The sequence below is a fragment of the Poecilia mexicana genome, unplaced genomic scaffold, assembly GCF_051168715.1.
Source record: "Poecilia mexicana isolate PSO_F unplaced genomic scaffold, ASM5116871v1 scaffold_6, whole genome shotgun sequence".
Lineage (NCBI taxonomy): Eukaryota > Metazoa > Chordata > Actinopteri > Cyprinodontiformes > Poeciliidae > Poecilia > Poecilia mexicana.
This window is the reverse complement of record NW_028263375.1, coordinates 31,135,440-31,158,253: the sequence shown is the minus strand read 5'-3', so window position 1 is coordinate 31,158,253 and position 22,814 is coordinate 31,135,440. Positions and strand designations below refer to the sequence as shown.

General features: G+C 38.5%; 1 protein-coding gene across 1 annotated transcript; it reads right to left on the bottom strand.

Moving 5' to 3' along the window:
- Window positions 1-3,979: 3,979 nt before the first annotated feature.
- tes (testis derived transcript (3 LIM domains)) lies at window positions 3,980-22,814 on the bottom strand. Its single transcript, XM_014985963.2, has 7 exons — window positions 22,611-22,814; window positions 18,905-18,990; window positions 14,665-15,145; window positions 12,700-13,314; window positions 10,117-10,332; window positions 9,867-10,025; window positions 3,980-8,415 (listed from the first exon to the last, which is right to left on the bottom strand). The coding sequence occupies exons 1-7, from the start codon at window positions 22,635-22,637 to the stop codon at window positions 8,224-8,226; spliced, it is 1,776 nt and encodes a 591-aa protein (XP_014841449.2). The 5' UTR covers window positions 22,638-22,814; the 3' UTR covers window positions 3,980-8,223.

Below are 22,814 nucleotides of genomic sequence, written 5' to 3'. Positions count from 1 at the left end.
GTTACAAAGTCGGCCTTCTATCACCTGAAGAACATTTCCAGGACTAAAAGACCAATGTCCCAACAAGATCTAGAAAAACTCACCCATGTACTTACATTGATTACTGCAATCGTGTTTTCACAGGTCTGCATAAAAAAATCAGACAGGAAGAGGGGGAAATGTTTAAAGGGAAGAAGGAAATACAAAGAGAAACAGAAGCATAGAGAGAATACACAGGTCTGCTTCTACACCCACAGGAAGAGAGAAAAATCAAACAAAACAAAACCAACAAATCATAGCAACAGCAACTTATGCATACCGAATAATAACTATGAGGAGTATTCAAACAGGTGTGTGTGTGTTAATGTTCAATATCAGGTGTGGAAACCCATAGACCCAGTATGTCCCAGTCTTACCAGAACTGATCTCTAAAACAGGATTCTGCACAACAAAACAGTAACGAATTACAGAACGTAGAAACAGAAACTCTCCAATGAGGCTGTAAAACGTCGCAGAGAACAGCTCACAGCTCAGACATGCACACTGGCGGCATTTCCATCATGCCTAACGGAAGCAAATATTACCAGCTGCAAGATGGAAGCATTACCTGCCTTATCATTTAATGCAAACAGCAGCCAGGAGACCAAACAGTCTCTTGTTGGGTTTGGTCAACAACATATTCTTAAAGCAACAGGCAGTACAGAAAAAAAATCATTCAGCTTCTGTTTTTTTGTCCCTTTGATCTGGTGAGATTTTTTCAAGCGGTCAGTTTTAAAGGGAATCTTTTCCCTTTGCACCACCTTTTGTCAGTCACACCTTCATCACCGTCATCTATTACACTGAAACTCCGCCCACCTGTGGACTGCTTGGTGTCACTGTGGATGTGTTCATGTAAAATATGTCTGCTGATGTTTAGAGAGTCGCTACTGAGAAAGAAAAGAGGAAAAAAGGTTTCTGTCATAAAACGTGTTGTTGTTAGACAGGAATTTTCTCATGAAAAACCCCCAAAAACATTTAAAGTAGTTATCAATTAAACATGCATTAAGCCCCAAGCATGTCATTAGAATTTCATGTTGTTCTTTTAAACAAAATCCATGTAATTTTGGTGAGATCTCAGCTTAGAAGAAATTATCTCTAAAATGTACTTTCTACAGTAGAAGAATCATAGAACTAGAGCAATCTTTTACAATAAAAAAATATTCCTTTTAAAAATGTCTCATTTTAGTTCATCTGATCAGTAGTAAACTACTTTTTTAAATCTAACTCTTATGTTTTTGAGTCCTTTATATATTACATATAAACCTTTGTTCCTGACTAAATTTATCCAGATCATTAAAAAAACAGAATTGAAAATAACCAGTGAAGAGAACAATTTGTTACATGTAGCTGAACAGATTTTTCAGCTGAATGTGTCATTTTATAGCACAATCAAGTAACTATGTTACCCCCAGTTGTTATAAAATGATAGCTATATCAAATATTATTTGAGATAAATTTGACTTTGTAATTTAACGTCTGAAAATCAGGCTTCTGTCTCTTTAAGAAACTTACTTTTTCTGAAACTCTGCCTTCAGGAAGTCATCTCAACATGGCTCCTCTATTAAGCCTTAAAGTTTTACAGTGTTACACTGAGAAGTAGCTGCTGTAATGAGCTCAGCTGGTACTCAGTCCCACCAGGTGTTTGCTAATTGCTGCTGGCTAGTCTGAAGGAGCTGAGTGGGGGAGTTCATCTTTACACTCACTCTTTACTCCGTTTTCACTTCCCTTCCATAACTCTGTATGAAAGTCCCTGAAAAAGCTTCAGTATGTCAACTATTTTCCACACATTTTGTTGTTTATAGATTTCCTCAAAAAGAAAAAAAAAGTATCTTAGTATTTTAAAACCAGAACTCCTGTCTTTTGATTGCACACTTTGCATTTTAAAAAGAAACCCTTTTTAACATGGTCGCTCCAGCATGGTCAGAGGAGCGACCATGCTGGTGAGCTGCCTTCCTTCATGCAGCTTGTTTGGCTGTGATGGTGAACATGATCACTCCTGTTGGCTGCCGGATCACAGCCTGCAATACCATGTTGGATTTATTATGACATTCCATAAAACTGAATCATTCCCACTCACTGGCTCTCTGCTTGGAGGGAGGATGTGGGTGGTGAGGTGTCTGGGCTCCAGAGGCATTCAGGATGGTGGAGTAAGGAAGCGTTTCTGCTCATCTTCACCCGGGATGTCAGGAAGGAAGCTGGAAGCGTAGAGTTTGACTCTTCATTTAGTTCTTAGCGTCAAAAATTCTACTTTCTTCTTATACTTTTTTTTCATGGTCATTCCTTTTTATGATTCACACATTTAATGTTTCAGATCATTTAATAAATGTTAAAATCTGATAAACACTTTTTAAACAATGGTTGTATTTATTGAAGGAAAAATTACTATCCCTACCAATCTGGTCTCATGTGAAAATATAATAGATCCCCTTGTTAAAAATGAATTACTGAACAGGAACAAACTTAAGGAATTCATCAAAGTTAGACTTGTAAAAATCACCAAAATCCCTCAAAATGGCCCTTTGATCCAAAATGGCTGACTTCCTGTAGGTTTTAGGGCATAACTCCAACAGGCCTTTTTTCCTTGTGTTCGAGGAGCCTGTCTATGTCCCAAATTTCAAATGTCTACTGAGTTTAGTCAGTGCTGCTGAGCCTTTTGGGTCACTTCCATTTTCAAGTACAAAAAATAATCTGCTTGAGCCTACTTTTTGTGCAGAGCTTGGTGGATTTCTGGGCATGGTAAGGCCTTCAAAAAAGGCAATTCATTTACAGGAAAAATCGTTTTTGAAAAACAGGAGCAGCAGTGCAGTGGAAGCACTGACTTAAAAATGGCATCCATGGAAAAGGTAAAAAAAAAACCTATTACCCAAAAGAGCACAAAGGCTCGGTTCACATTTACCAAAAACAACTTAATGGCTCACAAGATATTTTTGAAAAATGTTTAGTGGACTGAGGAGACAAAATGGAGGTCCACTTATAATGTGATGTACTTAATGGGACAATCAATTCTGCTCTCCATCAATGAATTCAGGACAAAATCTCAACAGCAAGGCAAAGATCCAAAGCACACAAACAAGTCCACCTGTAACTTGCTAAAAAGAACAAAATTTATGTTTTGTAATGGTCCAGTCAAAGTCTGGAGTGAAAGAGACTCCCCTCCAGTGTTACTGTATTACATCAGTTATTTAAAGAAGAGGGAGGCCAGTGGCCTCCACAGTGACGCCTCTGCTGCTCTTGGCACAACGTTTGGGTAGAAAATATGAGAACCAGGAGAAAATCCAAACAATAAATACATGACTGAGCTACTTATGGGAGAGTGGCCAAACATAAGAACATTATCTCAATTTGACTTAATCTACTGTGGTTTCTGTGGGTGTGTGCGTGTGTGCGTCTGTTTGTGTGTGTGAGATACCATGACAGATTGTAGGAAAAGGGAGAAGGCTGTAATGGATGAAAGGAGGAGATGAGTGGATAAAGCAACAATGCTGCTCTGTGTAGGAGCTTTTGTCTTTTTCCTGACATATTGATCAAACTGGAGTTGCACCCAGATCTTCACAAAAGACAAAGGTTTGACTGAATCCATTCATAAACCTAAACTCTTAAGAGGTAAGTGGAAACACAGTCCAATTTTCCCAAAATGAAGTGACCTGACAGATTCCTATTAGCGTTGATGTCAAAGCTTTGACAATTCTATTAATTCAAAATATATAACAATATATTCCAAAAGGTTGTTGATTAGCTAGGATTTAATTATCAGTTGATTTGAGGTTAAGAATTTTGAAGCAGTTTCATTCATTAATCCATCCACTTTGTGCAATGCAGCTGCACCACTCTTACTCAGCCTGTCAGCTATTATCAATATCTGCTTTTGCATCAACCATATAATTGCGCAACTTGATATGTCAAGTATAAATTTGCTTAATAAATTAACAGGGAAATTTAAAAAAAAAAAAAAAAACAAAGCTTTGGCACTAGGATGGGGTGTTTTTATTAACCGTATTAAAATGGGTTTATCTTGCAAAACTGCAAAGAAGACACTTATTTCACATCACATGATCAACAACCGGATGCCGTCACAAAGAAAACAATGACAGGAAATGGTTGGAGGATGATGGCATGGCATGTTTTTTAATAACTTATTATTAACAAGCTCATTAATGTGCTATTTTAATTGAGTTTCTTATTTAACGGGAACACTGGAGTTGCTAAATTGCATTTTTCAACAATAGCAGAATATTGACCAAGTGTGCCAACAGTAGCTGCATTTCCATTGACCATAAAATTGTGCACATTGAAATTATGAAAAGAAATTTGTTTTATGGAAACACTCCAATTTTGAAAAAAAAAAAAAAAAAAACGCACAAAAAAAAAGAAACTAAATAACACATTTAATGAAAATATTTTGGGTTTGGATGAGATGGAGGATTTTTTGGTTGTACCAAAATGTGCTCAACAAGCAGATGTTGACAGAGAAGACAAAGAAGTTGACAGGAAGTGGATATTTTAATTGCGTTTCTTATTTAATGGAGACACTGCAGTTGCAAAATTGTGTTTTCTCGAAGTTAGCAGAATATCGACAAAGTTCTGCACACATTTTTAATGTTTAAACATATGTAAACATTTGTTTAAATAGTTTTCATGAAAGACTTTAGACTTGGTGGTTCCTGTGTTATTCCAAGACATCTGAAGCTGAGGTTTGAGTCGCCTGCCACTCCAAGAATGTTGTTACACATTCAAGTTTCTCTTGTTTTTTAATATTTACTAAGCCCTAAACTGCAGCACATCTAAATTCACGCATGAAACCTCATCACCATTTATTAGAAGAGTTAGTTAAATTGATGCGACTGGCTAAATGTTAGGAAAAAATCTCTCTAAAGCTTTTGCTCACCATGTCGTGCTTTGGTTGCATAGTGGTGCTCTTACTGCTGCTGTTGTTTTGCAACAAGAAGGTCCTCGATTCAAATGTCCTTCTTAGATGTTCTTCCTTCCAAACAAGAAAAGATCACAATAATGTTCATCATGCATAAGTGACTCAAACAACTGTGATAAAAGTTTTCATATTTACCCAACATGGTTTGGGATCTTAGTAGAACTGGTGTAAAAACAGCTAATCTGAATGTAGTTCGCTAACATTTTACCTGGTGATGTAAAGCTCCACATACCAGCCTGAAAGTAGGCAGAGCCAAATTACTGTTCATGTTTTAGCAAATCTTGGGAACAAAAGGGAAAACATGTTCAGTAGCTTCCTGCATGCCCTGCAGTAGATACCTGTTCTAATGTTCAGTGTAACAGGAGCAGCTGCTCTCAGGTTTTACAGTTATCCCGTGCCTGAGTCAACATGTTACCTCGACTTTCCTGCAACATTTGGACTTCTGCAACATAAACCCAAACATACCTTGGGATCGGTTTCTCAGTTCTGAAGTTCTGTGCTGGGCTCCAGGTATAAAATCAGGAAAGACTTTACGTTTATTGTTGTTGTTCCACAAGAAAATGAAAATTAAATTCCAAAAAAACTTACTAAATCCATTCCAGATTAGCTTATCTGTCTTCATAAAAGTCTGACTCACTGTTTCCACACTGGCTAGGGTCTCCAGAGATGCTGCCCTAAAGGCATCCTGGGAAGACTTAGATTCTCCAAGTTGATTTGAGTGTTTTTGTAATCCTACTGCAGTCATAAGAGATGTAGTCAGAGGGACCCTTCACAAACCTTTCTACAAGGTTTCTATTTTTGTGTGGTTTTGGGAACTGACGGTCTGATGGGACCACCCCCCGCTTCGCCATGAGAGGGTTAAGAAAACTTGGAGGATTATTTTGTTTTTCCAAGATTAAATCCATGTTAGAAATGCTACATTTTATGCAGCCTCCAGAAACAATACAGCACTCGGCTCCACTTTAGATCATAAAGGTGGTTGAACAAAGATGATGCAAATTCCAGAAGAGCCACAATGCAAATTAAACTGCAGCTCATCAACATTCAAGCACAAAACAAATCACATGCAAATCTCAGAGTCACAAAAGCCTTTTCCCATATCCTAATGCTGATAACTATGCCAAGATCAAAGCCAACTCTTCTATTGGATCAAAACAGAGAGCGATGGTGAAAACAGTCGAACTTCCAGCAACACGGAGGCAGGATGACGACAAGGAATGACAACAGACTGAACTCGGAGCTGGTGAGGCGACTCGCTCTCATCAACCAATGAAGCTGTGGTTGAAAGAGGGGAAATAACAGAGCACCTTTTAGGTTTCTGCCGTTTCAGACAATGGCCTCCTGAGACATGGAGCTTCCTTGAATTGTACGCAGCTTCCACATTGTGACATTTTTTCCACCTCACCATCATGGTTACTGCTACCGTTTCCAGCAGGGAGATGTCAACATTCTCCCAGTTGTCAGTTAGGCTGCTGTCAAACTTTTACTGCATGTTGGCGCATCGGAAAATCTGTTTTACGTGGGTTTAAACGTGAAGAAACAACGCTCGTTTGAGAGACATCAACTTCCATTGCAGCTAGATATTACGTCTCCTATGGCAGACCAATAATGTGTATGTTCCGTGCGCATTGAGACCATGTGTGTAAAATTTCCGGGCATCTGGCAATGAAAGTTTAATGCTCTATAAAGAGCGCCCTCAAGTGGTCAGATGGTGCTGATCCTCTTCAAATTAAACAAAACTGCTGTGAAATGTTTCTGCAGTGAAAATTGTCATTTGTGCCGCTACCATGTATCACAGTTATTGACATCATGTTTTATTTGATTTTGTAAATGTGGACCATCTTATTTCATGACCTCTGGAAACAATATCCTTGAAATTATAGCTGCACAAATAAAAGTTTTTGCTGCACAAACGTTTGACAACTTCACTCAGGTGTCATGTTTATTATAACTAAAGCAGGTCAGGTTAGTGTTAGTTGGTCAGCCTTTTGACTTGAGTGAGTGACAGTGAAGACAGGAAGTCTGCATAGTGTAGCATGAGTTAAAGTACTGGTATTATTACTGGGTTGTTGCTGTGACATTTAAACAGCTCTTGGGCTAGTTTTACATCAGTGGTGCATATGTGTATAAATGGTAATAGTGGCACATTCTCTTGTAAAACCAAATGATAAAGTATCAGTTGTATAGACCAGTGTACACACTGAAAAGGCAAGAGATATATTGTAGTGTAAGGGGCATGTTAGTGGTTAAGGATGATTGAAAAAAATCAAACTTTGGCGATGAGGGCCATTCTTCAACTGAGCACAGGGAAAATGTATGTTGACAAAAACTACTGTCTGAAATGAGCTGTTTGCCTGTTATGAGTCTACGTTTGCTGTAAATCTTAGAATGATGAGTCCTCTAATGTTAAAGTTATAATGGAAAATCATTGTTGGTTCTATTTGACAAAAATTTAATTAAAAAAATTGTATTCCACTTAGCAAAGGGCCTGCTTTAGTATCTAAAGGTTCACTGTGGAATTTTGGATCCAAATGAGGCTACTGCAGTAATACTACATGGAGCCATAAACATGTCCAAGTCAAAAAGAGTATTAAAATAATCCTTAAAGTTTCTATGATTTCTTTAGAATGTTCTATTCTGTTAGATTCTCAGTATGTGATTAAGAAAATATCTCTTCAAATTGTTGAGGTGAGGGCTGTTTGCTGTCAGTTAAAGCTACAGGATACATGATTTTACATAATTTTTATTCATTTGGTTTGTCTAAGAATAAAACAAACAATGAAACATCTGCACAATGTGGAGTGCTACGGTGAGAGGCGGAGTGCAGGATGAGACAGCAGACAGGTGTTAAATCAATTCTGCAGTGTTTTTGTAAACCACATTCACATGTACAATGAGTGACATGAAAAACACATGTTACATGTGCACTCTAAATCAGAGATGTGGCAGTTCAGTAATGCTTAGAGCCAGAACATGATGCTATTGTCTACATTATTACCACTTTCTAGCTCAGAATTGGGAAGATAATGTAAACATATGTAATGAACAGCTGGTCGTTTGGGGGTAGAATATGTCAAAATATGGGCAGGACTTTAGCAAAAAGTAGAAACTAGAAACAAAATCAGTGCAAGTCAACCCCGACCCCTTACCCTGAATTGAAGACACTGCTGCAGTAGCTTTCTATATTAAAGGAAAAAGGCACACTAATATGTTAACCCAACTACAAGCCATCACTGTCCCCTGTTGTTCTCTCTGCTCTGGAAGACAGATAGGACGGTCTACGCCATGACTTTCTTCTTGCACTCCACGGAGCAGAACAGGCAGTTCTTCACTGCCATGAAGCGCTGGCCAATCAGGCACTTGGTGCAACCAGAGCACTTGAAGCAGTCCGGCTCGGCGTGCCAGTGGTGCTCGCCGTAGGAAACCCTCTGAGCCTCAGGCTCCACCGCCTTCTGGCATGAGGCACATTTCTGGGAAGAGGAAAGATATCATGACATCAAATCCCAGTCCTCCTCCTTCAATATTTCACATATTTGGTCAGATCACTAAGTCACATGCAAAGGACCCATCCTAACGTTTACGAATGAGTGTAGCATGGAGGCATAGTGGAGATTTAATCAGTTATTACTGTATGCACAATCATATAAAGAGTTTTAAAGTTGATTCCATCTTTGCAGAAGAGTATTAAAAAAGAATGGCAATCATTGTTACTATTAACAGTAATAGTTTCTCCCTCCTGACAGGAAGTGGTAATTCCCTTTATGTATAAGCTCTACCTTCAATATTTCGACAGTATATAAAACAATATGTCTTATCTAGTGACATAAAATCAGCTCAATTCTGTTTATATTATCCAATATGTGCTTTTTAAAAGCCACTCTTCTGATTTGCTGAAGTGAATAAAACCCAAACAATTCAGTCAAAACCTCAGAGCTTCCATTGTGCTGAACTTGGGTTCTGATGTGGGAACAGCTACGCTGGCAGCAGACAGCATGAAGTCTGTTTTGTTCATTAAACTGCTTCATACTTTAACACCTTCCTGTTTTTGTTAGTGCTAAAAGCTTCGGTTGATGATCACAGAGTTGATGTTGTCATGGTGATCTTTCCTTTGATAAACACTTTCATTGATTTTCTATTTCAGCTGCCTTATACATTACTGATTTACACATAAAACCTTTACAGGTGACTACATTTGTAAACAAAATGTCAAGCAGTATAAATACAAATTGATAGCTTCGTGAAGGCCAAATAATTCTGCAGGTCATCCTTAAGACATGATTCTATTTAACTCTTAACTAAAGCTGAACCTGATTGGAACCATCATAATGGATTGTCTGTTTTAAACAACAGGCTTCATAAAGCACTTTCAGTTCAGTAAAAAAAAATAGATCCAAGCAGGCATTTTGCACAGCTGAATGGTTGACATGGAGATTAGATGATTTGTCAAACATGCATGAAAGAATCAAGGCAACACCCTCGGTATATTTATATTAACAAAATAACATTATAACATGATGTAAAGCTAAAAAAGTCTATTCTACATAATACTGCCCCTTTAAATAGTCATTTAATGTAAATGTTACAGCCAGTTAAAAGGTTTATAAAACAGTGCTTCAGTCACAAGGAGAGAGATTGGAGTCGTTTAAAGATAGTAGAAAGACTATGAATAAGGCTCCACTTAAAAAAGCTGTTTCCTCTGGTCTCTACTACAAACCAATTTTATTTAATTAACCATCTGATCTAGATAATATCTTCAAATAACCCACCATAAAAAACACAAAACATGTTCTGAAGTCTTGCAGTGGATTGTTAGAGCAGCCACTGACTAAAACTTCCCACAATTCCCCAGGTCTGTGTGTGTGTGTATGTGTGTGTTCCAGGTTAAAAATGACAATGTCTCCTGGAACAAAGTCAGACTCACAACAGCGTAGTTTTTCATGTAGCAGGGTTTGCAGATGGGCTTGTCGTTCTCCATCACATAAGTCTCTCCAGCCAGGATGCAGTCACAGTCGAAACAGCAGAAATGCTTCAGATGCCAGTTCTGTCCCTCCGCCTGGGTGTATTCATTACTGAAGATCAGCTGTGGACACACACACACACACACACAGGTGTCAGCTCCTTTTTAAGCAAACATGTACGTTTCCAGACTAAGATCGACTGGTTGTCATCACCTCATCACAGCCGCCACATCGGGGCTTCTCGCTGTCTCCATAGTGACGTCCACAGTACATCTTGCCTTTCTTCCAGAAGTAAATCATGTCTACTAGCAGTTCACTGCAGGTGCAGCACACAAAGCACGCCGGGTGCCACAGTTTGTCGTAGCCGGCCCGCTCGGCATAGACGGCTGGCTCGCCCAGCAGCATGGGCTTCTTACAGTGATGGCACGACTTGAAAAGGAGAGAAAAACAGTTGTCAAGGTGATGTAGCAGAGTGAAAAGGAAATATTTCAAAGCTCCTGTAAGTTAAACTCACAGGAGCTTTGTGAGTTTAGCTCTGCGCTGTATTTTAATTTATTAGAATTTAAATGCAAGACATAATTTACTGAAACAAGCATGAATTTATTTGCTTAGTAACTTAATTGAGCTTCCTAGCAAACTAAAGTCAGTGTTATTTATGTGAATGAGAACATTCTATTTTCATCAATGACCTTTTACTTTGTTAAAGAAAAAACAGACAAAACTGACATTTTATCTCAGAAAATTAATCAAATCAGATTTAATTGTAGTTTTTCTCTTTGAGGGTGAGACAAGATGTAAAAATAGATCAGACTTACTCTTCCTATCTATGAGTTTTGGCTTTTAACAAAAAAGCCTATTCAAATCAAACTGAAATAAACAGATGAACAAGTTTATTTATTTCAAAAAGTAGCTTTAGTTCAAAAAGTAGCATTAGTTAACATAACAAATCTTTTAACTTTGTGAAAAGAAATGCATTTCCTTAAAGATGTAAGTAGTCAAACAGGGAGTCCTGCATGACTTCATTAGTTAGTCAACTAGTTAGTCAACTATAACTTGAATAAATCTAAAATATTACACAAAGAATTTTTTTTTGACTTTTTTTAGGGTTCAGATCAAAATGAATAAATCCAGGCAATTCAAAGGAGGCAGAAAACAGTTTAAAAATAATCTCATGATCCTGGAGAGCAGCATTGTCAAATTGTTTTACCAAAACTGTATAATTAAAAGATCTCCTTCTTCCACTTTTTATTTAATCAGAAATGCAAAAATAAATTAAAGCTAAAAACACATCTAATAAAAGACAAGCACGTTGTGCTGTATCGAACATTTTACACTTAAAAATATTTCCATCTGCACCATCTGACTAGAAGGGAGGGTCGTATATGTACCCTTCTTGAATTCTGGTCACAGACCACACAAAATCATTCTAAGGTCACAAATGGCCCACAGACCGCTCCTTGGACATCCCTCTATAATATGTTTACATCCAGAAAAAAAAGGAAGTATGCTTATTCTAATCAATACTGCTATGACTGTTATTTAAACATTGTGCCTCTTATGGGTGCAGCAGTAAGATGAGCACAAATTGCCCAGCTGAGCTTGTGGAACCATGAGGTTCTGACCGACTGTCCATGATGATGCTGTGATTACCATCACCAGTCCTGCACAGAGAACTGGGAAGGCTGAGTCACAGGCAGAGTCACAGCTCCCCCTAGTGTTCAATCTGGGAATAACATCAGTATTCTCTAGTATTACATGTACTGATCACACTGTGGAAAAACTGTGCAAAGGCTGTGTAGGCTTGTACTGTAGAACATAAGATGAGTGTTAATTCAAGAGTCAGAAATTGCTGAAATAGAATAGCTGCTAGCAGCAACAGTAATAATAATAATAATAATAATAATAATAATAACAATAATATATTCTTGCTTAAGTTAAAGTGATGACATGATAAAATGTCAAAGTAATAGTTTTACACCACTGCATTTTATCCAGAGTTATTTGACTTCTGTGTATTTTTTTTATTTATGCTAAATTAAATTTTAAAAAGGTATCCATTTTACATCAACATATGTTTTGTGTTATAATACTTGAAACAAGTTGGAACAATTACACTAATTAAACTTAGAAGTATTTTTTTAACCAAAATGCCTGTTATAGAGCATCTACCTTTGGAAATCATAACATCCTGAATTTGACTGGTAAGATATTTTCATACCATTTAACAAACATCTTTCCGTCATAAGATGAAAGGTTAGTCAAAAGACCAAAGTAAGCCTTTAATTTGTAGGAAATATTTTTATCTTGGATAATTTGAGGCATGACTGGGCCTGTCACAAAAAGTATGACAAATTAAAACAAAATCAATGATTTACATTTTCATAATTTACTGTTTTTCTTCCAAAAACTGGAAGATAAAAGTCTTCAATCTGCTATTTTGGTCTCAAATACACCCTTTTTTGATGGACATTTTTTTTTTTTTTTTTTTTTTACAGAGACTTTTGAGATTTTGTTGTTTCTACTGTTTTTTTATTATTATTATTATTTTGGGTATTTAAATTTGACTTCCTGTTCCAGTGTTAAATTTTAATTAAAATTTAAAGTTTATTGATCTTTCAGAATATTTTCTTGTATTATTATACAGTGACATTACTTAAAAATGGTCTCAAAACAACATTATTGTTTATTGGAATAACGTCTGGGACAATTTATCGCCCAGGTCATTTATTACCGTAACAGGTGTAGGTATGACACTGCTCTATGAGTGAGGGAAATTTTAAAAAACAAATTTCTTACAAAGTTATTCTGTGGCAGTCCGGAGTTGATGGCTCCAGCAGTGGCAGCGGTACCCAGTGACCCTCTGGCTGGTCTCAGACCAGCAGACTGATCAGTCCCTGACCCTGGAGTGGATCCAGCTCCGACTCCGACTCCGACTCCAGCTCCGGCTCCGGCTCCGGCTCCGGCTCCAGCTCCAGCTCCAGCTCCGGCTCCGGCTCCGGCAGGTCCAAATCCACCAACACCAGAACCCGTAAGAACTGGTGCAGAATTGGCACCACCAGCTCCAACACCTGGTACGTTTCCAGCCCCTCCAACACCAGCTGCTCCGGGACCAAACCCAGCCCTCCCCGGTGTACCTCCAGATCCAGCCGCTGCTGCACCTGCTCCACCTGCCTGAATCTGAGCCATCTCTTCAGGCAGCAGAACATCTCCGACGCCCAAGGCCTCGTCCTTGCATTTACGGACGTACTGCTGCATCTGCTTCACCTCCGCAGGGCTCAGCTCGTGGCACTTGGACGGGTCCTGGTCGTGCTCAGGCAGCTGACGATCCATCTGGTGCCGGCGGTAAGCGGCCCCCTGCGTCCCGGCAACCGGACGCTTCTCAGGAGGGAGCAGTTCAATGTAGCGCACTGCCTGACGGAGGAGAGAGAATTCAAATCTAGTTCAAGTCCAAAATGTTTAAAGAGGGATGATTAGAAGACAGAGCTGGGAGAAAAAAATGAAAGAACCAATCAGAGAGACTCTAGAGAAACTGTTCTGCCTTGCAGGACACAGAAAATCACAACATGGCTCTTTCAAATACAACTCTAGTCTAAACAAAGACAACTGGTAAGAACAGTCATTATATTTTATCGAAATATTTTAAAATATTTGTAAATAACACACTTCCAGACATAAATAGGGCAAAACATTTAGGACCCAAACTAGAAAGAGGTGACTTTCAACCTAAGTTTTGTAAGAAATTTACACATAGAGAGAAAATATATAAAATAAACAGACCCAGCAGAGGGGAAACACTGTTTATTGAGCATAGTCAAATATGTTTGAACAGCTGATTAGAGATGTGAATATTTCAGTGATTCAAATCCAATTTGTATACAAACTATATTATACAAGGACATGATTACATTCTGAAACAATTTATAAATCAAAAATTAATTTTTAGTATTCATACAGCTGAGAGATTCTGTTTAAATTATGTAACTGACGAGAGGAAAAAGACAGTGTAAACAGAGCATTTATTGAAAACAATTCTATAAAGTTTTATATGTTATAAAATTCCTAATTTTTACTTAAACAAAAACAGATTTGTGCATAAAATTATTTAACTGAAATTATTAGTATCAGATCAGCTTAGCTGCCTGGCTATGAAAAAAATGTAAAAGAAATATTCAAAATACAATTAAAAAAAAATTCAACTGACTAAAATCAATTTTTGAGCATTTTGATTCGATTCAGAATTCTGGAGACTGGGAATTGTGATCTGTCAGTACGAATTTATTCATCACCTCAAAAACTGTTTTCCTGCACTGTAGTGAAAGAAGCACAGTAATACCTCAAGAGACCACAGAGTGTCGCTGTTGTGCTGTAAAAGCTAAATTCTGAACCAACCCTCCAAACCAAAAACACCATTTTAAAAAATTCCTCCAAGTCTGACTCTGACATAGTCCCAGTGACCACTACTAACTTTTTATGGTGTTGCTCAAAATGAACTGACACGTCATTTAACTTCAAAAGGAATACCTCCAAGCCAGATGAAGAAAAGACACTTTAATGAGGAACCACTTTATTTACCGCTTTTAGTAAAATCTGGTCTGCAAACCATTTTAGAATGGCTAGATGGATTATTTGCTGTAATTGAAGAGGTTTCCTACCTTTCTGAAAAATGGGTTCAAGTTTCTTTAGAGGCCGATAGAAAGACTTTTCTGAAACTGACACCATGAATCTAAACAGAGAAAGTTAATGAATGATTCAAAGTCTTACCAGATGCTTGTTGGCCACTGGTGGTGCCCACTCATAGGTGACGGATCTCATTGGAACATCTTTGGGGACTGGAACCGCATTGGCCGCTGTAACGTTAGCAGTAACCGGCACCTTGTTAGCCTTGACTGGAGTGACGGTGACGTTTGTGGACAGAACCAGAGGCTTCCCCTGAGCTTGTGCTGGAGAGCCGATGGGCACCGGCCCTGGAGAGGTCACAGCAGGCTGTGCATACGCCGCTGTCGGGGAAGGAGGTACCATTGCAGAGGAAACCATAGGGGGCACTGTGTAAGCAGTGGTGGGGCTGGGCAGAGTGATGGTCACCATGTTGCCCTGGTAGCTGGGGATGCCATCTGTTTTCAGTTTGGCTATAAGGCCTGTGTACTTGGTGTCTTCAAACAGCTTGCCAACCTTCTTGTTCTCCTCCGAGTTCATCGACACGTCGTGTTCTGCAAGGCCGCACTTACAGTTCCTACAAATTTTCCTGCACAAGAAAATGAGAGAGTGTCTCGTCACGTTAAAGGCTCCCACACACTTCAAAGTGCTGCAGTCGGCTTTCATTGATGGGTGACAAAAACTGCATCATTTTATTCGCAGAGAGACATTTGCCTTATGAACTCGACACCTAGCCTGGGTTGAACTATTTCAACAATGATCTTTGTGAAGTGTTGTATAACTGATCACAAAATTGTTGCTGTGTTTTATGTGGAAATGCAACCAGATAGAAATTAGGTTTTTATAAGAGACATGGATAATTTTGAGGAACGTATATCTGACACGGTGAGGTATTGTGTAGAGTTCTGATTCTTCCCTAAATAACTACTATAGTAATTAGAGATGCACAGATCTGTATCAGTCCTGATATTGAAAAAAAATTCTAGACAGGGTGTGAAGTGATAATGTGCCCAATTTCTAAGGGCAAACCTATTCAATTTAATGCTGTGTGCTCGAAGTGATTTCATGCTTTATTGTACATTATATTTAGAATTCCTAATTGCACTTTCTGAACCATTTGAAAGGTTTACTGCAGCTTATTTTACGTGTTTGACCAAGGTAATCAAACTATTGTTTTTGTTAATTTCAGTTTCTAGATTATTTAAAATTGTGTGTGAATATGAACATCCCAAAATCACGTGCCAACTGCGCGTTGACAGTTTGGGTTCTGACGCCTTCATACTACACTTCAGGGTTTTCTCACATGTTTCACTTGAGATAATATGGAAAATCTTATGATGCTAATTTGAAATGAGGCTGCAGAACAAACAAGTGTATTTTCCCCCAGTAATTAAGTTTATTTTACTTCTAAAATATAGAAAAGCATATTTCTTGGACTTTTGAAACGGCTAACTTTACTCTATTAGTGTCTATTTAAACAGTTTATAAGCATCAACTCCTGTGATATTGTTCAAATCACAGCCCCTTTAACAAGCCTCAACACAGACATCTTCATGCTTGTCTGACATCATTTATGACTAGGCATGCTTGAGCTTGAACATACCAAACTTTAGCTGTAAAGAGGAATAATATATCAACTTGAACTGCGGTAGCTTTTTAAACAGTTTGACGAGAAAGGAGCCAAAAAAAAGAACAAACATTCTAACTTGATGAGTCTTGTGACTCAAGAAAAGTAGCTCTAGTTGCTGTGAGAAGTATGCCACAAGTCAATAGTTTTTCTGACGACAAAGTTTGGTGATCCAGCCAGGAGTGCTACAGTTTTATGAGCAGTGGTCTCACTCCTTGGGAATGACTGACTTTAATAGTCTGCACAGTCAAGTCCCAGCTAGCAGCCTGGAGGGCCGTTTTTAACCTCTTACTGTGGCTGATTTGTAGTTTTATACAAAAACCCAAACCAAGCTGTTTTCCGGAGTTCGAAATTTACACCAAAGCCGTCACTTTTGTTAAAGCTAAACTAAGACGACATAAATCTCTGAGGGGTGTCTGATCTCCATAGCAACGGGACACAATCAGGTTGTGAACTCCTGCTGCTGCCAGAGCATTTTAATTAAACCAAGGAGGAATGACATCACACCGACTCTGTGAATAAAGCCTTTTGTTTTCCTTTTATTACATTTATTAAGCCATGGTGAAATATGCAGCACTATACTACTGAGTGACCATAGAATCGTTGGAAAGATGTCTGTCATAAATTCCCATTTCCCACTTTAAGTGCAGACAATAAGTGAGTTGATTTGCATTCATGACTGAAAGTGAACCACATATGAACAGAGTCTTTACGACTATGCTTTGTATAAAAACAAAATTGTGTTTCATGCATCAACTGCCTAGTTCAATTAGTGTATGCTATAAACTAGGGCTGTTGTAAAGGAATATTTTAGTAATCGAGTAATCTATCGATTATTCTTACGATTAATCGAGTAATCGGATAAAAAAAATTATAAAATGAAATATTGGTAAATCTGGCATAATACCGGTGTTACTATCAGATATCAATATCAGTCCAATTTTTCATATTTGAGCATCCCTAACAGTTGCTTTTTTGTAGTTTAGAAAACTAACCTGTAACAATAATAGCTCACTTTCTAAGTTAACCAGAAGAAAAGTTATAGAAAAATCTGAAATTATATTGAATTTAATAACAAAGAGGCAGGCTCACAAATATGCTTATAAAAAATGTCTACAATCCAGCTTTTAGTTTATGTATTCATCTTCAGTGAGTTTAATAGATTAATTAAACTCACCTTGCCACCTAACCTGTCACGCTTTGGGTTTGAAAATACGGGAAATGCCGCCTGGAGTGGGAGGAGAGGGCGAATGAACGAACGTAAGATGGGGTGGAGGGGAGGAAATAGACCAGAGGACTGACGAACCGTTAGACCGGGGGACGAACACGGGGGGAAGCAATACGGGATATTTACGACACCTTCACTGGTCACACTCAGAAACTCATCTACCAGCCATGTACGATGCGCTCCGCCACCCGTTTCTTCAGACCGGGATATGAAATTTATTGTGCGGTTCGTCGGTAAAGCTACATTTACACGGTAAGCATCAGCTACTCAGCCGCCCGCCCTGTTCAGGCTATCCGCTCACCTCAGCGCTCTTCCCGCCGTTCGCTTTCAACCAGCAGCCCCGGAGGAGAAATGCTGCCGTACTCCAGGCATTCCCCCAGTCATTTTAAGGATGCTTATTGGTTCCCCAAAAACGATAAAAAGTCGGGCATTATCATCAATCAATAAAATCCCCACGGGCCAATCTTGAAGATTGGACTTTATGCCGCTGAGACTTAGCTTTTGTCAACAACTCAGAGGCGGAAGTGAGAGCTCCGCGCAACGTAAATGAAGTCCCGGCCGGAACACGGTGCGCTAACTAATAAAACATAAATTAACGAAGCTTCGAGGCAGGTAAATTTTCCTCGAGGAATTTTAGTAATCGAGGTACTCGAATCATTCGAGGAATCGTTTCAGCCCTACTATAAACAATTAAAAGCAAAACAAAAAAAAAAACATATGACCAGAAGGGGAAGACTTTTAGGTCGACTGGTGTGGACCAGACGCTCAGAAAATAAAAAATTCAGTGAACATGCCATAATTAGACATCAACTATTCAAGCTAACAAACAACACTCTTCTGTGTGGAAGAGAAGAAGGCTCAACGTCAGACATTTTCTACATTAATAAGATCTTGGAAAGCCAACTCTGAACAACACAGAGATTAAAAGAGTCGAAACTATTTTCAATCGAGTCATGTTGGTTGTTCATTCAGACAAATGAAAAACGAGATAAACAGATAAGAGGAAAGTGAACGCGTTACAGCAAAGCACAGACACCCAGCCATCTTACCTCATGAAGTCAAACTCTGCTTGCTGATAAAATATTTGGGCACAGTGTCAAAAATACAAAAGTTTAAAGACGGTGCTGGGGTCAACATGATGATGGTGGGAAAAAAAGCGTGACAAAAAAACCCCTGATATTTATGTCAAAATATTTAGTATTATTAGACAGAGAAAAGTAATTCTGCTGTGTCTTACAGGTTTACACCAACATTGAGTATAACCTCGTTTTGCAGTGACTGTTTCACACACAAGGTTCAACATCATTTCTGTTTCTAACCCAAATAATGAAGCAAAAATGATTTAACCAGTTAGCTTTTAAATGAAAATGGGAATCAGTCAAATTTGGTCAGAGATCAAATTGTGATTCAGTGAGAAAGCAGGACATTAAACTCCTCTGCTCACTGTTCTTGCTCTCGTCATGCATCACTGTCAACAAACAGATTGTGCAAACCTCCAGAAGTGCAGCTCGAATCCCTCGCATTTGTCCTTGCATTTTAAGCACGCTGCTCCAGCGCCAAACTCATGGCCGAGAGTCACCTGGAAAAGAGAAGAAAAACAAACACCATTAATATTTAGACTTCATTTGATATTAGGTGAATTTAAAATGATTCTGAATAAGTTTTTACTGGACACAGATTCCAAAATGAACACATTTCTGACATAGCTAGTAAGATTTTAAATTGCATTCCCCCTCATGATAGAGGACGATGATTTATATTTCAGAGAGGTATTTTGAGACGACGTGGAAAAAGTGTCTACTGAAGGTTGGGAGTGGACTCTTGGGAGTATTGTTTCTGGAAATGAACACAAGGTGCTGATCCTGGAAGAGAGAGGCAACTCTGCAGAGCTCGAGTTGGTAGCGTCCTTTTTGACCTAAACAACTGTTGATCATGAGCCTTACATTAATGAACAGACCTGCTACAGACTGATAACTTTATCAGTTAAATTTCCCCCCTTTCCTCCAGACTCTAGGGTCTTTGATCTACCTCAGGAAGTGACAGGATGTTTGCAGCCAAAGAAAAAGAAAAGATCTCAACCCGACTGAAGAAAAACAATCTGAACTTTTATCCCTTTAGGCCATCTCTACTCTTACATCTGTTTTTCTTTTAAAACATGTGTGTCAGCCAATGGTCATATCCACCTTAGCCCATTACTGCTGTTTATTTCCATATATGGGTAACTATTCAATGAAGCTCAAAGCCTCATGGGAGCCCAGCAGGCACCCCTGCTGTCAAAAGGCATGTTTTGACCCAAAAGACACTTGCTGGTGAGGAATGCAGACAAGAGACTGTTTGCAGCAATGGCTTCCTCCTCATGGGAGAGTTCAAGCAACAGCTTCAGAAACTGCAATTAGATTTAAAACTGTCAAACAGACCACTGGATCTAAGAGAGACTGAATTGTACCCATGAACTTCAGATCCAAGCAAAACTTGCAGAGCACCAAGCTAACGGATCAAAACATGTGGTGGTCTAAATATTTATCTGAGCACAGTGAAAATGAGTAGCTGTTGGAAGGGTGTGTATTCATCTGCTTTGTTGCTTTGTTTAATGAGTGACTCTGCAGGAGGCTAGACTCACAGGGTGATTCACTCTAGAAATGATTTACTCCACCTACAGTAGAAATAATGACAGTGTATAACTGAGGGTCACTGGTACAGTTTATACTGCTGCAGATGAGTCACTGTTCCTCCAACAAAGCAACTTCTGCAGAAAAATGACCCATGGTTCACCCCCATCGTCATGAGTCCCACATTCTCAAGTTTTTATGTGTAAGAAATTTGAAAATATTGTCTCTTTTTCTTTCCACTTGACATTGCTGTGCTTCTTTATGTTGCTCAATCACATGAAATCCCAACACACACCCACACAACATGTGGAATAAGAACTGGGAATACTTGTGTAGCTGAGTTTAATACTCAAACTACTTCATATGGTTTCTGTGTATTCAAACTAGTTTCATTTAGGGATGCACAATATTGGACTTTTGGTCGATATCCAATATGCCGATGTAATTATGCCGATGCACAATATTGGACTTTTGGTCGATATCCAATATGCCGATGTAATAAAACTAATTTGGCCGACAACAGAAATAATACCAATATTTTTCTTCCTATACCGTTTTACTGAAACTATATGACTTCCCCTACTGTGGAATTAAAATACTGTATTATCTTTGTCAATTTGGCCTGCTGCCAAATGCAAATGGTAAGAAGGAAGCTGAAAATGATGCAAGATTTTCAACTTGCACAGCACAACATCAGCAAATTTGACGTTGTGCTGCAGGCATCATTGTCCCTGGTTTGTCATATAAAAACAACAACTTTTATATCGCCGACTTATTTTGACGGAATGATCGATGTCCAATACTAAATTTTACAGTTAATATCGGCCGATACTGATACTATAATATTTCCTCATATTTCCAAACCATCTCAAGCTCAGTCTGATTGGATCTCAATATTCAAGTCATGCAGCAAATTCTCACTTAGATTCAAGTCTGGTATTTAACTGACCTATTTAGCATATAAATATACAGTAATGTAAATTATTCAACTGCATTTCCAGATCAGGGGTCTGAAGACTGTGGCTCTTTGGACCTTCCACAATGGCTCTTAATAATTTGGCTAAAAAAAGTGCAGAATCAATACATTTTTAAAACATAGATAACTGAAGATTTTAGCTGCGTTTTATTTTTGTTTTTTTTTAAGTTGTTTTTTTTTGCATGGAGTAAATACTTCATTAACAGAATGCTAAATCTGGTGGTAGGGGCACTAGGAAGTCTCTCAGCAGCCCACAATGTTTTTGGTTTTTCTGTTAATAAAATATTACAAAGATTCAAAGGTGCACAAGCAGACATCATAATTTGAAAACTACAGTGTGTGGAGTCAATGACCAGGTGGAGGGGCGGCACAAATGGTGTGCAGCCTCTTTCACCAAATTCCATGGGTCAACTATAAATCTAAACAAACTATTTAAAATAAATGGCAGTCTGGTGGGGGGCCAAGTGAAGCCTGGTGACCCGCCAGGTTTATAGTACTCTGGAGTAACACAAGTATGAGTAATATTTATTGTTTTTTCTCATCGTTATGTTGGAAATGCATGTGTCCTATACGTGGCTTGTGGTAAAATATAACTGACAGTTTAATGGCTGTATTTCAACTATGAAATACAGCTGCCTGAACAGCACATCTAACTTTACTTTACTGTCATTCACAAGAGTTACAACAAGACTGTTTCTCTGATTAATGTTAATTTTCTCTGATAATTGCTCCCTAAAACAGACAAAACAGGAAAGCACTTTACAACCTAACTCGGCTACAAACGTCTCCGCTAGTTTTTGTCCTCTTTGTCTTGATAAAGCTGCTTTCACCAATGTTTTCTAACAAACCTCTGAAACCTTCACAGAACAGGTGGATTCACACTGGCAAATTACACACAAATCAGATGACTTCCGAAGGTACTGCAACATTTAGATTTTATTCTGGAGGCTACACAATAAATAGAAATGCCAAATACATTTAATTTTATTTGTAAAACATAATTTTTTCACTTTTTTTCCGATTTACTTTAAAATTGTGCAATATTTGCCTTCCAACCTAAAACGAACTGTACTGGAGTTTACTTTGTCTGTTGTACTTATAACATTGGGGAAATGTGAAGAAGTTCAATAGCTTCAAATGAAAACATGTCTTTAACAAACGGGTTAATTTACTTTAGTGACCTTTTTAAGCCTTTAAAATGTTGTTTTCATCCACACAAACAGGAAAGCAAGTTGAAGTGATCTGTAAACTCGCCGCCGGTGACGCAGTTAGTTCCCTCACGAGCAAGTTGAGAAGGAAGAGAAAGTAACTGCTTTCTGACAACTTAGAAAGTTGCTTTCTAACTCTGTGAACTTAGCTGTACGATTTTAAAAATGACATTTAAACTAAGAGAAATTACTACAAAGTGGTGTTAGGTGTATTTGAGTAAGAATTTTAATTTGTTCCAGTCTCAAAATTTGAATCAGAAACGCCTCCTAACTAAATGAATCGTAACCCATTGGATCAGTACGGCGGGGTTTTGTCGCCACCTGCTCGGTGCTCGGCGCACCTTTCAGGGCGTTCCCAGCTGTTTTCACATGGAAAGAGGAGACTCCACGGGACGGGACAACTTACCTTCTTCATTTCCTTCTCTATCTCCATCTTGCTGTCTGTGTGTACGAGGTGGGTACTTTGTCTGAAGGAGCGCTCCCCAGAAAGGCGCCGATAGTAACAAACCCGGACAGAGAGATGAAACAGCCCCGCACCGGTCTCTTCTCTGGCAAGTCCTGCTCGCGCTGAGAAACACGTGTGTCAAGCGGGACACAATCACATGCACAA